At 39.5% G+C, this 17,206-nt stretch overlaps 1 protein-coding gene across 7 annotated transcripts in view; it reads left to right on the top strand.

Annotated features, from left to right (window-relative positions):
* The first annotated feature begins 1,835 nt into the window (after positions 1-1,835).
* Positions 1,836-17,206, top strand: part of PISD (phosphatidylserine decarboxylase) — a 44,361-nt gene continuing 28,990 nt past the window's right edge. For 3 of the 7 annotated variants that reach the window (XM_039862055.1, XM_039862054.1, XM_039862052.1), the window contains exons 1-3: positions 1,897-1,959; positions 8,134-8,213; positions 11,258-11,433. In XM_039862055.1, coding sequence (XP_039717989.1) covers positions 11,258-11,433 — 176 coding nt within the window. In that variant the 5' untranslated portion in view covers positions 1,897-1,959; positions 8,134-8,213. Of the gene's footprint in view, positions 1,960-8,133; positions 8,214-11,257; positions 11,434-17,206 lie in introns of those variants that run through there. The other 4 variants (XM_039862056.1, XM_039862058.1, XM_039862053.1 and 1 more) reach the window with 3 other exon arrangements.

Here is a 17,206-nt window from a genome sequence, read left to right as displayed (position 1 = left end):
AGTGACAGTGCTGGAAAAATTGGATAACTTTATGGAAAAATGAACCTAACTTCATATGCAGAAATTAATTTGAGATGAGCCATACACTGAAATATAAAAGATAAAACTACAAAGCTTCTAGGAAAAAAAAACAAAACGGGAGAATATCTTTACAGCCGTGAGTTGGCAAAGATTTCTTAGGATTAAAAAACTATAAAAGAAAAAATTAATAACTTACACTTCATTAAAACTAAAAACTTCTGGTCATAAAGAAACTCCATTAAGAATATGAAGACTAGACACAGATTGGAAGAAATACTTGCACTACATGTATCTGTCAAAGAACTTATATTCAGAGTACATAAATAACCCTGACAACTCAATAATAAAAAGTCAAATGACTGAATTTTTTATAGTGGGAAAAAAACTTGAGTAGACATTTCACTAATGAAGCTGTATGAATGGTCAATAAGCACAGAAAGTGCTCAACATCACTGTCTGGATAATATAATTTAAACCAAAATGAGAATATCACCATATTCATTAGATTGGTTAAAATTAACATTGATGAAAATGCGAAGCAATCAGAACTCATATATTGCTGGTAGGAATGTAAAATAATACAACCAGTTTGGAAAACTTGGACAAGTTCTTATTAAGAAAATATCTTCCTGCCCTACAACCCAGTAATTCCAGTCCCAAGAAAAATGAAAACTTCTGTTTACAAAAATACTTGTACAAGTAAGTTTTGACAACTTTATTCATAATAATCTCAAACCAGAGAGAACTCAAATGCCTATCAATAGGAGAAGGACAAACTGGAATGTTTATGTAATGGAATATTACTCAGGACAAACTGGAATGTTTACACTAATACAGTGCTAGAAGCTAGAACAATAATTGCCTATGGATAGCAGAGATTGTATGGAAGAGATTGAGGGAACATTGTTGGCTAATGGTAAGGTTCTAAATGTTGACCTGGATAGTGGTTGCATGGCTGTATACATTTATCAAATCTCACTGAATTATATTTGAGAATTTTGCATTTCTGTATGTAAATTTTACCTAAGTAAAAAAGGCAATACGTTTTAATCTATAGGGTAACCATTAAAAGACTAGTACAAAAGTTATAACTAATCAGTTAATAGATGAGAAAGAATAGAATAAGTAAGAAACCTGATCTATCCAAAAGTAGGTGAAAAAAGAGAAAAAGGAATGTAGAACGATTTGGTCAAATAAAAATCAATGTAAGATAGAATTAAATGAAAATCTATTGGTAACTTAATGATGGACTAAAAGCTCCAGTTAAAAGATAAATATTATCAGACTAAATTCAAAAACAAGACCCAATAATATGCTATTTACAAAAGACATGCTATAAATACATGGACACATAGAATTGAAGACATAATAATGGAAAAAGACATACAAACACTAAATAACGACAACAAAAACACATGGCATAGGTGTACTAATATCATATAGCTAGACTTTAAGATCAATAGAATTGTTAGAGACAGGGACATTCATAATGGTAAAAAGGGCAAATCCAGAAGGAAGATATATAACAAACTGCAATTTGCATAAAATATATTCAATAAAAATTATAAGAACTAAAATAAAAATAAACGAGTATATATTATAGTTGGAAATATGAACATATCCCTCTCAACTGGCAACACTGCACCTAAACCCAGGTTTAGCACAGAGGGAGCGATCACCTCCCCTACCTACCTTACCTGACTGCAGATTCCTGAAGCTGGTGGGGCGGAGAGCAACCGGAAGGAGGAGCTCAGTCGGCTCCGCCCACAATCCTCCGCGTTCCTCATTGGCCCCGTGAGCTCGAGGCTCGTGACGTCACATGCGTGCGCCCCTCGTGTGAAAGGGGGGCGCGGCTCACCGAGGAGGAGACAAGATGGTGGCGCCCGTGGGACAACTGTACCTAAGACTGCTGCGCGAGGTCACGCCGTGGCGGAACAGGTATGGTGCTTGGGGAGGCTGCCTCGGGACGGGGGTGGCCTGGGCCAAAGGGGAGAAAGGAGTCGTTTCTCTATCGCGGGCTCACTCTGAGGAGAGCTCGGTTGAAGACAGCCACCCACCTTCACCTCGAGCTCGGGAGCAGGTATGACTGCCGCCGCGTAGGGCGGTCTGGGTTTAGTTAGGGTCTGGCTTAAGCGCTCTCCATTTGCCCTTTCCAGCTAGGTGGAAGGGCACAAAGGACAAGAAAAAAAATGGAATAAGCTGCGTCCCCTCCACTAGAGTCGAGACAGGAGTGGACACCTCTCTCGGGGATTCGAATCCTCTTTAACGGATTCGAAGGGGCGGTGTCATGTGGGAAGAGCACTGGACTGAGAGTCCGGCGCCTTTCGCTTTGGATTGTTGTTCTTTGAAGCGAGGGGTTTAGGTTTGGTAGTCTATTATGGAATTGGGGTCTTGGTTACTGTAGTGACTCCCAACCTTGGATTCTTAGAGCTGGGAGACACCTGAGGGGTCATCTAAATCCACCTCTTTTTGGAGTTGGCAAAATCGAGGCCCTAAGGGAGGGACTTGTTCAACTTCACCAGAAAGTAGCAGAGCCAGGACCCCGACCCGGGTACCCTATCTCTCATACAAGAACTTTTCCCTCAGGCTGCTCACCGTTTGGGCATTTATTATTATCCCAATACCTTAGTAGCATTTGGACTCTCGAAAAATGGATTAAAATGCTGGTAGCAGTGACTCAGAGTCAGCTGCTGGGTATCATTTCAAAGAGCGCCAGTTTAAGAGACGCAGGGTACTTTTGTGTTTCCAGCAGGGTTCATTTTATCAGCGTGACCTAAGCTCGCTCTGTGACCTATCATTGTAATTTTGGGAAGTAGAAGTACACTGGATTTGGACTGAGAGGGAACAAAAACTGTCATTGGTTTTGTCATGAAAGCTTAACTCTCCCATTATTAACTATTCAGAGGTAGTGTAGCTCTCTCAGGAGGGGGCTCTGCAATGCGGTAGTTTAACTGTTCGGATTTGGACAGGTGGGGCTCTGTGGTTTCGTCATTACCAGGTGTGCTGCTGTCGTCAGCCATGAATTCTTCTAAACTGTGTCATGAGTTGGAAAGACTAAAAAATGACACTCCTAAAATGTTTTTTAAAAATGTACTCACTCAGTGTCATTAAAAAAGGGAGGAAGGTCACACTTTAGTGCCAATGTAGGTAGAAAAGACGATTTAGGTGCAGTGGTTGGGAGGGATGAGGGTTTGTGTACAATAAGAACTCTTAATTTTCAAAGGTATTATATAGCAAGACAAGAAACTATTGATACATGCAGACAACAAAAAGATAACATATTTTTGAGTTTTAAACAAAGCAGGATCTGTGAGACATAGATGAAAGCCTCGTATTTGCAGGTAAGTTTTTCAGTGACAGGGTGATTTGTGACAGGTGGTAGAACAAAGAGAAAACAACATCTTGGGTGATAATTTAGAGCCATGTTTCCCAGAATTAAATTTGATAAAAGAATGAGGTGGTTATTTATTAGAAATAGAGATTCCCAGATATATCTTCACCCTGTTGCCAAACTCAGATTCAGTAGGTGTAGGTGAAGGCTACAAATGTCCCAGATGATACTTAGGTTCAGGCAAGTATGGACATAGAACCTAGGGAGTGGTTGATTTTGCAAGACTTTCATTCTGAAATATTATGACATTCCTGGCACTGCAAACCACAGTGCCAGGAACCAAGAAGGAATTGGGGGGGAATGAGAAGAATTAAAAGACATATTTGAAATAGGCCTCATGTTTAAAGAATTTTGCAGTTTAGTAGAAGAGAAAGGAAACACACTACTGATATTAAGAATGCTTTATAAGCAAGACAATATGGGCACAGACCAGTCAGCATGGACACTGGTTATAGACAATTGATATGGCTATCCTAGTGTGTGCCACATGAATAGTAACTCTATTTTAATAATAGTAATATTATAATAGTGATGTGTAGGTCCCGTTTTTACAGGTGGAGAAACTGAGGTTTAAAATTAGTTAAGAAATTTCCTAAGGTCAAAGAGGTAATAAATGGCAGAACTGAGATTTGAGCCTCTTGATCAGACTTGAGTGCTTAATCAGAGGCTTTAATTGCCTACTTTTAGGATATTCACGTGAGTTCACCATGTGGAAGAGACATCTGATTGATCTTATCCATTCTCTCTGGGGCTTAATCTCTTTGTTGAGATTGTACTGCAGTAAGAAGACAAACCCATTCCTTCACTGAGACATACAGACAATATACAAGCAAATATATATATATTTAGAATCTGTTTCAGATAATAAGAAGTGCTATGAAGAAAAATAAAGAATGGTATTTCAGGGGTTAGAGAGTGCTTCAGGGGAGCAACTCTTGGGCATATGGTGGCCAAGAAAAACCAAACTAGCAACTCTTGGGCATATGGTGGCCAAGAAAAACCAAACTGAGGAGGAAACATTTGAGCAGAGAACTGAATGGTAAGGGATTAATCCACGTAGAGGGGTGTGCTCAGTAGAGCAAATAGCAAATGCAAAGGTGTGGAAGGGGGCACGAGTGTGGTGTGTACAAGGTTTGGCAAGGAGAATGAGTGAGGAGGAGAGGGAAAGCAGCAGGAGATCTGAGATTTCAGCAACTACCAATTATATAGGGTCTGGTCTTATTTTTTCTTTTGAAAAGATCACTCTGGCTATTTTGTGGTGAACAAGATATAGAGGGCCAAGAGTGGAAGCAGAGAGCACAGGTGGGTAAGAGATCAGGTAGCTTACGCTAGGGTTTTATTGTACTTTGGTTTATCGTGCTTCACATATGTTGCATTTTTTTACAAATGGAGGGCAAGACCTTCCACCAGCAAAAAAATTACATTATTGGGGTACTTGCTTTATTGCAGTGGTCTAGAACCGAACTCACAATATTTCTGAGGTAATGGGGGATATGAAAAATAGGGAGATAAGGATATATTTTTGAAGGTCTTCATGCTTTGCTAGTGGATTGAATGTAGATAGTATGAAAGAAAGGACTTAAGAATGAGTCCTAGGGTTTTGACTGGTGTAGCTGAGTAAATGATGGTGCCTTTTTCTGAGGTAGTGTACCAATTTTAGTAATGCTGCTACTATAACAGGTAAACCCCAGCATCCCAGTGACTTAACAGAGTAAAAGCGTTTATGTCTTGATCTTATAAAGTCCCAGTGAGAGCTCCTGTTAGGTGGGACAGCAGTGATTCGAAGACCCAGTCTTCTGTCATCTTTAGCATATGGCTTCTCAAGGTCTGTGTGTTTGTCTGCCTCAAGCAGGCTGAAAGGGGAACACCTGGAGGTGGATGCCTGGGAAGCCTGCATGGTCCTCACATTGATTAGAACTCAGTTCTGTGGCCACACCCTACTGCAGAGGAAGCTGGAAAACGTAGTCTCTTGTGTTCCCAGGAAGAAGAGGAAGAGGATTTGTTAGACATTTGGCTAGTGTCTACCACAGATGGACAGCTCTGGGAGAGGAGTAGGTTGAAGAGAAGTGAGGGAGGGTCAGAAATTCTGTTTTGGGCAGACTCGGTTTGAGATGATTGAGAGTGAGAATGTTGGATAGCCAGTTGGAAATATGGATCTGGAGGTCTCTGAAGGAGCATGAGGGAATCACCAGTATCTGGCTGTTTAAAGATGGGACTGAATGAGCATCTCTAGGGAGAGAGCGTAAACAGAGGTCTGAACCTTGGTATGGCACTGGTTTAAAGTTAGGGAGAGACCAGAGAGGTAGGAGGAAAATCAGAGTCCCAGAAGCCAAGTGAGGAATTTATTTCACGAAGAAGAGGGTGAAGGGGGTCAAAAGATACAAATTTCCAATTATTAAACAAGTCATGAGGATATAATGTACATCATGGTGAATACTGTTAATAATACTGAATTGCATATTTGAAATTTGCTAAGAGTAAATCTTAAAAGTCCTCAGAAGAAAAAAAACTTGTAACTGTATGGTGAATGATGTTAATTAGACTTATTGTGGTGGTCATTTTGCAGTATATACAAATATCAAATTATGTCATGCACCGGAAACTGATAGGATGTTATATGTCAATTATACCTGGATTAAAGAAAGGAAAAAAGGGTCAACTGTGGCAGATGCTACTGAGAGGTCAAATAACTTGAGGCCTAAGAAATGTGCGTTGATGTGGGCAAAGTGACATGATAGGAATAAAAACCTGGTTGAGTGGGATTAAGAGAAAGTGGGAGGTGAGAAGTGGTGACAGTGAACATAGCTCTTTTTAAGAGCTTAATATGAAGGAGAGCAGAAAAGTGGGTAGAAACTAGAGAGAAGGATACATAGTGGACAGTGTTTATGTATGATTGGAGGAAATATAACATTTATATGAGGATAGGAATGATCCAGTAATAAGACAAGTTGATATAATGGGTCATTTGCCAGGAGCTGAGGGCTACAGCACTGTAGGAGAAGCAAACTGGGTTCTCAGGCAGGGCTGCTGACGGAGGAAGACCCATACTCAAACTACCTGAGTGCCTTGCATCTGGTTACAGTGGCTAACCGATTATCTTCCATGTGTACCTCCCCCAGCCAAACAAACGAACAAACAGACAACAAAATCATTCAACAATCTACAAACATTCTTTTATTTTTAGTTGGGAGTTCAGAATTAATTCTGGAACACAATACAGTAGTGTACAGAACACAGTAATGTACCTTTTAATCAATTTTTACACTTGTTCTGATTGTTTGGAAAGCAGAGTTTTAGGCTTTTAGCTTTTGTGGTGGGCGTATCCAGTCTGAGATGAGTATTGTTGAATGCTGAAAGAATGGTCGTAGACCTTCTTTGTGTTAATAGCTGTACATCTTTCTGGCTTGAGGGATGGTGATCATCATGGTCTCATGCTTTTTTCTGTATACAAATCTTATTTGCCTATTGGAGGATCAGATTCATCACATTAGCCATACTTGCACCATGTTTCGAGGGTATTTTTAAGTCAAGGAAATTTCATGTGAAAAAATGAAGGTGCCTAAATCTGATAATGTTTACAGGATACTTATATAAGACATAACTACTAAATACCCATGAAAATAAATATTATCGTATGTATAAATGCAGTTGTTTTTCACAAAAATATCAATTTAGACATTTATAATAAATCATTCTATCATAAAGGGCTCCAAGGAAAACAGAAAGACTTATTGACAAGGACATAGTTTCTTTAGATTTCAGGTCAGCGAATGGGGAAACTGAAGTGCCGTCTGAATTGAAAGTGGAATGATTGCTCTTTAAGGGAGATCCAACTGTTAACCAAAAAGTCATTAATGCTTTACTCACGGGCACTGTCACTTACTGCCACTGGGGATATGTCAGTTTCCCTGGCTGAAGATAAAACAGAGAAGAGAAACTAAATCAGAAATATTTTCTTAGAGTTTCAAAGCTATGAAAATAATTGATTTTTTTTTCTTTAGGCTGTTTGAAACCTATTCACTGTGTCAAAGTAGCATTTGTGGCAAAGTAGCCACAAAAGATAATTCCAAAGTTCTAAACCATTGAGCCTTCCAGACTTGAAGTAGATTAGAATAGTTCAATATGACTTGTTTGTGCCTTTTTTTTCCCCAGCACACTTAAAATTTAAAACTTCAGTATTAGATTTAGGGTTAGGTGCTTACAAGGCTATGTACAGCTCTTCTTTTGTGATGCAGAAACCCGGCATTGTGTAGGAACGCTGGCTTCCCTGCTTATTATGATCTTATGCTTAGTTAAGAAAACTAATTTTTTATTGTGAAATAGTTTCAGACTTACTGAAAAGTTATAAAAATAGTACATAGAATTCCCAAGTACCCTTTACCTGGATTCTTCAAATGTCAACTGTATTTGCTTTATTATTCTCTCTCCCTTTCCTTTACTCTCTTCCTTTCTTGATGTGTATACATACGCATATATATTTTTTTCTGAAACATGTGAGAGCAAGTTACAGATTTGATGCCCCTTTACCATTAAATATGTCAGCATTTTTCCTACAAGGACATTTTTTTACATGACCATAGTACAGTGGCCAAAACCAGGAAATTAAGACTGATACAGTACTATTGTTGAACCTGTAGCCTATATTCAGATTTTGCTAGTTGAGCTAATTTTTTTTTAATTTTAAGAAAAATATTTAATGGTTCATTTTTGCTTGATTATAGCCTCCTTCACTGTGAAATCACTGCCCCGAGCCATTTCCTACAAGCCTTAAGGAAGCTTCCTCTCAGAGCCTTTTCTACAAGTAAGTAACAATTAGAGGTGATATTGGCCTCTCTGTGCTTCAGTTTGCTCTTTAGTAAATTAGGATACACATAGCACCTAATCCATAGATTCGTTGTTAGAATTAAGTGAAATCGTACCCATGAAGTGTTTATAATGTGCCTGGCATGTAGTGATTACTGAAGCACTAGCTATTATCTCATCGTTTTTGTGGGCTGCATAGTATTCTGTTGTATAACTGTACCATTCGGTGTTCTGCATTTATTTTCAGACTTCCCACTACAGGCAATTCTGTAGTAACATATCTTTGTGCATCTTTAGGATCAATTTATAGAGGTGTAATCGTTGGATCAAAAGATTTATGTATTTTATAGTTTGGTATTTAGGCCAAATTGCTCTTCAAAGAGGCTTGTCCCAGTTTACCCTCACATAAGCAGGAAGTGTTCATGAGTACATCAGTTCCCCACACCCACACTGTGAATCATGAACCTTTTTGATCTTGTAAGCAGCTATTTGAACCCCTCCGAAAATGTGTCTTGTCTTTAGAATCTAAATACCCTTTTTATTCTGTCATAACAAAAGCTATTTTTAACTGCCAAATAAGTACCTTAAGAAAATGAGATGATTGATGAGAACAAAGACATAAAGCTTATTGTAGAGAATAGTAACACATCTATGTGTCATTTAATTAGGACTTGCATGCCAGAACATGTAGGAATCACATGAAAGATAAAGGTGGGGAGCCTCAGAAATTAAGCTATAATCTTGGATCTGCAGAAAAGCTGTGCTTTTATTTAAAAAAATAAAACAGAGCAGTGGTCAGGAGTGGAGGGCACTCTCTATTTACTATCTCCTTTTGGAAGAGTAAAGTAACAAGAGAAAGAGACCTGTAATTGAAGAAAGGACCAGCGTCCCAGACACATTGAGTAGAGTGGGAATTGTCAGACTAGGATGCTGGCTCAAGGAAGGGGGTATTCAGCAGTTCTCTTGTCACCAGATATTTTAGAAAGACAAAACAATTTTTTTCTCGCTTTTTGGCAAGTCTTTCTCAGTCAGAGGTAGAATATTTAGTTATTAAGTAGTAAGGGTTCATTAAGAGTACGTAGAAGATGGGAGAGAGTAATGACACCCACACTTCCTCATTAAAAAAGAAACAGCAACAACCAAAACATGGATGGTTACGTGGGGAGCAGGACAGTTTCCTTCCATTGGAAGTCAAAGGCAGTATGAAGGGTATGCTCTTTGGTTTTGCACAGGCCACTAAGAATTCGGCTCTTGAGATTTTATTTTAATAATTTTATTGAGATACAATTTGCATACCATAAAATTCGTCCTTTTAAGTGTGCAATTTGGTGATTTTTAGTGGTTTTTACAGAGTTGTGCAGCTGTCACCACTACCAAATTTTTAGAACATTCCCTCCTCGCACCCCCCATCAATAACACTTGACCCATTAAACTCACTCCCCATTTCTCCCTGCCCCCAGCCCCTGGCAGCCACTAATCCACTTTGTGTCTCTGTGATATGTTTCCTGTACTGGACACTTCATACAACATGCAGTCTTCTGTGGCTGGCTTCTTTTTCATAATGTTTTCAGGGTTCATGTTATAGTGTGTCAATACTTCATTCCTTTTTATTATCAAGTAATATTCCACTGTATGGATGGACTACATTTTGTTTATCTACTCATCAGTTGATGTACATTTAGAATGCTTCCATTTTTTGGCTGTTATGAACAGTGCTGCTATTGAACATTCTTGTGCAAGTTTTTATGAAGATACGTGTTTCACTTCTTTTAGGTATGTTTCTAAGAGCAGAATTGCTGGGTTATGTGGTAATTTCATGTTTAACATTTTGATGAACCGACAAACTGGTTTTCAAAGTGGCTGCCTCATTTTACCATCCCACCATCAGTGTATGAGTGTTCAAATTTCTCCACATCCTTGCCAAGACTTATCCTTTTGATTATAATCACCCCAGTGGGTATGAAGCGGTATCTCACTGTGGTTTTTATTTGCATTTCCTTGATTACTGCTGATGTTATATTGGTTTGCTAGGGCTACTGTAACAAATTACCACAAACCAAGTGGCTTAAACAATAGAAATTTATTCTCACAATTCTGGAGACCAGAGGTCTGAGATCAAGGTGTTACGGGGTTGCTTCCTTCTGAGAGCTGTGAGGGAGAATCTGTTCCATGCTACTTATCTAGTTTCTAATGGTTTGCTGGCCATCTTTGGCTTCTTTGGCTTGCAGAAACATTACCTTGATCTCTGCCTCCATCTTCCCATAAACATTCTCCCTGTATGCATGTCTGTATCCATATTTCACCTTTTTATAAGGACACCAGTCATTGGATTTGGGTCCACCATAATGACCTTATTTTAACTTGATTACCTTTCTAGAAACCCTGTATCCAAACAAGGTCATATTCTGAGTTACCAGGGTTAGGGCTTCAACATGTGAACTTTAGGGAGACACAGTTCAACCCATAACAGATGTTGAGCATCTTTTCATGTGCTTATTGGCCATTTGTATATCTTCTTGGAAGATATGTTTCTTCAAATCCTTTGTACATTTTTAAATTATTTGCCTTTTTTATTGTTGAATTGTGAGAGCGTATGAGATTTTGCATTTGAGAATATTAGTGTCCAATCAGAAGTGGGCTTGGATTGTTAAGATCAGAGAGCCCTGGGTGAGAAGTGGTACCTGGATCCCAATCCTGAACCTATTGGTGGCCGACTGGGCAACCTTGGTTAGTTTCTTGCCCTCTTTGTGATTCAGTGTTTTCTTCTTAAATTCTGTGACTGTGGTGGCAATTGGGGTGCATTATAGTTTCATAGGAAAGATGCTTGTCCCTTACTTATAGATAGAATTTGGAGATAGAAGGGTCTTAGTAATGACTCAGGGTTGCACCTGCCTGTCAGAGCCATTTAGAGTCTAGTCACCTTTACTGAAGGCTTCAAAGATATATTGATTTTTCCTAGCCCTCCTGTTGGTGCTATGTTTGCATGACTCATTCTTATCCCTTCTCTCAGGCTCAACATTTTTCTTTTTGTTGTTTTTACAGATGCCAGAAAAGTCCACACTGCCCCTGCTCGAACCTTTTTCCGGCTGCGCCCACTTCGCTTACTGTTTGTTACAGGTGGAGGGTATGCAGGTTACCGGCAATATGAGAAGTACAAGGAGCAAGAGCTGGAGAAGCTGGGATTGGAGATTCCGCCCAAACTCGCTGGTTACTGGGAGGTAGGAATAAGGTGGAACCACCTTGATTTTTCATCTAGCACAACTGTCTTTTAAATGCCCCAGAGTAGAAATGTTTGAAAAAGTGAAATGTATTTTCTTGGAGCTCATGTCTCCAGTGGGTGTTTGGCCAGTTATAGAAGTTATATCTTCAGCGTCATGCCAGGTTTCCCATTTGTCTTCAGATCTACCCTTGGTTTCCCCAAGGGCTCTGAGTAGGAATTACCTGAAATCCTCAGAGTTCATGCTTTATGTTGGGGCTGGCATCCTGGCTGTTCATGCCCTTCTCAGTCTGTGAATGTGCTGAAATGGTTGGACTTTGGGATGTGGACAAGTTCTCACCAGGAACCAGACTGAAATAATCAATTTCCTTTGTTGTTAATTGCTCAGAATGCTCCTTTACATTAGGGTCACACCATAGGGACAGGCTTCGATGCTGTCAAACCAAGTGTGATACGTAATGAACCATCTTATTCATCTGTGTTTCCCGTGGCCCAGGGGGATACCTAACTCAGAGGAGATATTCAGCAAATATTGAAATTGAGTATAAAGGCCATTGGTTTTAAAATTGCCTTCTTTTCAGTTATAATTTAACAGATGAAAAATCTGAAATGTCAATAGATCCTGGTAACCTGGGCAAAGGAGGGGTGAAAGTAGAGACTTTATGGTATTTGGAACGATGCCTTTGGGTTTCTTCATGAGCCACTCCGTATTGGTAATCTAGCTCAGCTGAATCCAGTAGCCAGAGCATCTGGGTTCTGAAGGCAACTCCTAACCATGCTCCTCAGTAGCTGTGTAAACTTGGGCATGTCACTTTCCATCTGGCCCTCTGTGTCTTCAACTGTAAAACAGTGGGTTGGATTGGAACCTGATTCTGAGAGCCCTTCCTGCTCTGACACAGTTTATCTAGGAACCGTTGACATTTGCATTACATGCTACATATAGGCTTTCTTCCAAAATCCCGTTGTGAATTTTAGTTTTCACCCTCTTCCTCCAACAGAATCCAGTGTAAGGATTTCACTTGATTTGCAGCAGTCCTAAAACTGTGACTTACTGAAATGGCCATACAGATCCAGATGTGACCATTATTCTAAGAGGTCTGTGTGCTCATGTGTCCGTCTTTTGGCCTGTTCATATGCTTTGGACTTTACAATAACCTTCGTCAGACCAAAAGAAAAAAGGGATTTTCTGTTTTCCGGTAATAGATCACAAAATCCTTTTGGTGAAGCGTAATTGCGTAGCACCTGAGTCACACTTTCAGAGTATGCTGTGCTGTTTATTTCCTATAACATCGATGGTTTCCTGTAAACATACCCTTCTCCTTTAGGCTAATAAAGTATTTGTAAGACTGTGATCTTATGACTGCACTCGAGTGTTAGACCCAAACTAGCTTTTCTCTGATCCCAGGCATTTGTCAGGCTGCCTCATCGCTGTGATGAGCTCACATGCTCTTAGGAAATTCCCACTCATTTCAAAAGTATCCCAAGAGAATCTACATTTGGGAGAAATTGCTACTTCCAGAATCATGAAAGAAGAATGTCAGTAATTTTTTTTAACATCCACAGCTTATATAATTGAGATTATTGCCATATATGAGTCAGTACCTAAAAGATGATTGTTTGTAAAGAGGATGGAGTTTATTAGCTCCTAAGTTTTAGGACCTGAATACTAACAGGATACTGGTATGGAGTGGCCTAGTGTGGCGTGAGGTCTGAAGCCCCTATTGGTAAAGAACTGGGCTTAAGTTAGATACTGTTCTTTTGGTTGAGTAAAATGGAAACAGGACTGCTCCTGAATTTCAAAGTAGGGCTGCAGCATATCACTTTATGAAGGGGAAATGGACTCAGAGTGAACATTGTAAAATTTCGGGACAGGCAACTGGTTATGAGAGGGAGAGTTCTGAACTGGCAACTAGGGGCTGGATCCTAGCTCTACCCCTAGCCCCACCTGATCACTGTCATCTCGTACAGAAAAAGAGAGTGCCTCAATCTGGTTGATCGACAGAATTGTTGAGGAACTTTAAAAATTAAGGATTCTTTAGTTTTACCCTGAAAGGTGGGACAAGGCCCAAGATCTTTGTTTTCAGAAAGCACCCTAGATGATTCTGATGACAAGCCAGATTTAGGAACCGTGGGCAGATGAGCTGTAAGGTTCCCTTCAAGGCTCCATTTTTAAATGGCACATGGAAACTTGTGGTGGTGATTTCATTGGAATATATAATCTCTTCATATCCTGAGGTCAAGTCTGACATCTCTGGAGCTGAGCGAGAAGACAGGCTGATAATTACTGCTGAGATGAGCCCCTGGGGTCAGTGCCATAGTTGAGGTGATTGGATGATTTTGTTTTACCAAATAGCATTTTCTGGATTTCCAAGAGATAAACACAGGTGGAAGGGGCAGTGTAGCCTTCCCTACATATGAAGCACTCCTGTTAGCCCCTATGGGTCAGTGTGCCAGCAGGAAGCCTTTGTTCCCCTTTCCCATTTGTAAATTTCTCTTGTGGCAGAGAAACATCTGGTTATCACTCTGTATCAAAACTCTTTCAGAGCCCAGTTGTAACACCCTGTGTTGAACAGCACCTCAGTTTTTCTGAACCTTTTTTAGTTAACGACAGCTCACAGAAGTGGGCAGAGCAAATGGTAGAGAGACTTTACAAATGGAAAGACTAGGTGGTAGCAGAGTGGGTTCCAGAACAGAGATCTGTTGATGCCAAATCCTATACTCTTTGAACAATACCTTGTTACTGGTAAAAAGTGCTCTCAGTACAGAAGTTAGACAGTGACAGCAAGAGATGGAGGTGAGCTACCTGCCCACCAGGGCTTGCTGTGTATTTGAGGTGACTCCATGCTCTGAGGGCTCTGACTGCTTAAATGTGAGGCAAATTTGACTGCACTGACTTGAAAAGTTGTTTGTGGTAATGCAGATGAGCATGCACACTAGGCAGTCTTCCGCTAGCAGACTGCTCCTGAAGAATTTATACCAGTAGCTTTTCTTTATTGAAATAAAGATTTTTTTTTTTTTGTTAACAGTATAAAAGAAACCGTAATTCCAAAATCTGTGCCACCTCACTCACTGCAAGCTGCACTCTGGGGTGCGGGCAGAGGGCACAGCTCTTACAGAAGGGCAGGGAGGAGGGGGAGAGTTGGATAGGGTATAAAGGTACTTGAGCTCTGGGCGCCATCAGCTCTGTGACCTTAACCATGTTTCACCTTTCCGGATTCTGTTTTTACATATTTAAGAAAATGTTTCCAAGATCTTTGCCTGTTCTAGGACTCATGTTCTTTTTATACTGGGGAAAAAAAACTTGTAATTGGCCAAAATTACAAATGAAACCTAAATGCCTACTACTGTGGGATTATGGGAATTCTGTAATAGCAACAGTGTAACCTATTAAAGAGAGGCTTCAGTCTTTCTTTATATGGTCATGTGCTGCTTAATGACTAAGGGGATACATTCAGAGAAATGTGTCCTTAGGTGATTTCATTGTGCCAACGTTGTAAGAGTCTGCTTACACATGTGGGCTGTGTGGTACATCACCATTGTGTATGCGGTCCATCATTGACCGAAACGTTTATTCAGCGCATGACTGTGTATATAGTTTCACCTTCCCCAATGTAGAAATAGCTTTGTCTTTTATCTAATTATCTAATGTTCATTTAAAAAAAATCAGAAAGCATTGCAAAATATGAAGATGAAAATGACGACGACCCATAATCCCACAACCCACAGGAAACCGTAGTTGACGTTTTAGGGAACATAGCCTTTCCAGGATTTTGGCTGTGTTTAATTAATAATATGTATTGTTAATTTTTATTTTTAATGAGATAGTCTTTAAAATTTTAAATAAAATATAATCATGTAAAAATTTAAATAATAAAGGATTTACACTGATCTTCCACTCTCCACTCTTATCTACTAATCACATTCTCTCTAGAATCAAGCATGCATTTTTAACATTTCTTGTGTATCTTTCCAGAAAGTCTATCCATACTTATATTTTTCATATTTAAAGTTGATGTGATTTTTTTCAGTTTTACTGAGAAATAATTAACATACATCATTATATAAGGATAAGGCATAGAACATGATGATTTGATTTATACCTATCGTGAAATGATTACCACAGTAGGTTCAGCTAATCTCCATTATCTCATGTAGATACAATAAAACAAAAAAGAAAAAAAATGTTCTTGTGGTGAGAACTCTTATAATTAATTCTCTTAACAACTTTCCTATATGTTACACAGTAGTGTTTAGTCATTGTGTTGTACAATACATCCCTCAACTTATTTGTCTCATAACTGGAATTTTGTACCTTTTAACTACCTTCCTTCAGTCCCTCCATCCCTGCTTTCTGATGTCTTTCATGAGTTCGTTTTTTTGTTGTTGTTGTTAAGATTCCACATATAAATGAGATCACACAATATATGTCTTAGCATAATGCCTTCAAAGTCCATCCATGTCACAAATGGTAGGATTTCCTAATCTTTTATGACTGAATAATACTCCATAAAAGAATATTGCGTGTGTATGTGTATATACATATATACTATAGCTTCTTTATCCATTCATCCATCAGTGGATACTTAGGGTTGTTTCCATGCCTTAACTATTATAAGTGATGCTGCTGTGATCTAATTTTTTAAGTCATCTCTACTGAGGTATTATTTACATTCAGTTAAAATGCGTTTTTAAAGCATACAGTTCATTGGTTTTTGATAAATGTATACACTTGTGTAGTAACTGCCATACTTATGATAGAGAACATGTGCTCCTACTGTACTAAGGTGTGACCCTTCTAGGATATTTACTAAATGCCCCAGGTATTCAGTGAGAACTTTCCACCCGGCCCGTTGAAATGCAAATGTTTCCTGGTCCCTTATGAGCTCTGGGAATTGTTTGGCTGACAGCTCTCTAATTATTCTTTGTGAGCCTCATGAATTTAACCCTAGATAGCATGGCTTAGTACTCAATAAGAGAGTCAGGGGAACCCCTCTGTAGATTTATGGAGTTCTTCTCTGCATAACTCTCTCCTTTCTTGTTTTCTGTCTTAGAGAACGTAGCTCATAGTGGGTGCAGTAACCTCAATTTCATTCCAAACAAGCAGAACTCATTTCAGCACGGACACTTGGAGGGATCCTTATTATTAAAAGGTTCTGGAACCAATTCTAGTACATAGGGGTGAGGGTGGGGGGTGTTTCCGCATACCAACAAACAATTCACACCAGTTGGGTGGCCTACAGTTCAACTTAATTCTGACACTGTCTGCCCAGAGATAGCATTAGATTCCCCTTGTTGAGGGCTCAGTCCCACAAGACTGCCTTCCTCTTCAGATGCCAGTCGCAAATCCATGTTGTCATCGGTGCTTTTGACTGGCTGTAGATTGGAGGTTCCAGTAACCCTTCCCCCCTTGGGTTACAGGTTTTCGAATGTACTCAAAAAGAGCGAGGGTGCTTTAGCTAGAAATAAGTGACAGAGATTTATTTAAGGGTCTCAGGATTTGCAAATCATAAATACTGCTAGGCAATACCCAGAGTGTTCTGAAGGAGAAAGTAAAGTCTGAGAGCTTTTTAGTAAAAAGTACATTTTTGAGAAGAATCAGTTCTTAGCCCCTGGGTTGGTCCAGGGTGGTATTCAGCAGATGTCTGGTGGTCTGTACAAGGGAACATTCATTCATATGGTGAACTGAAGGTTCGATGTATGACCAGGCATTAAAACACGCAACTCACTGATGTGCATCTAGATATTGACACAGGATTGGAAAGTTCAAAAGTTTA

The sequence above is a fragment of the Pteropus medius genome, unplaced genomic scaffold, assembly GCF_902729225.1.
Source record: "Pteropus medius unplaced genomic scaffold, Ma_sr-lr_union100, whole genome shotgun sequence".
Taxonomy (NCBI): domain Eukaryota; kingdom Metazoa; phylum Chordata; class Mammalia; order Chiroptera; family Pteropodidae; genus Pteropus; species Pteropus medius.
Note: the sequence above shows the minus strand (reverse complement) of the source record. Positions and strands in the feature narration are given on the sequence as shown.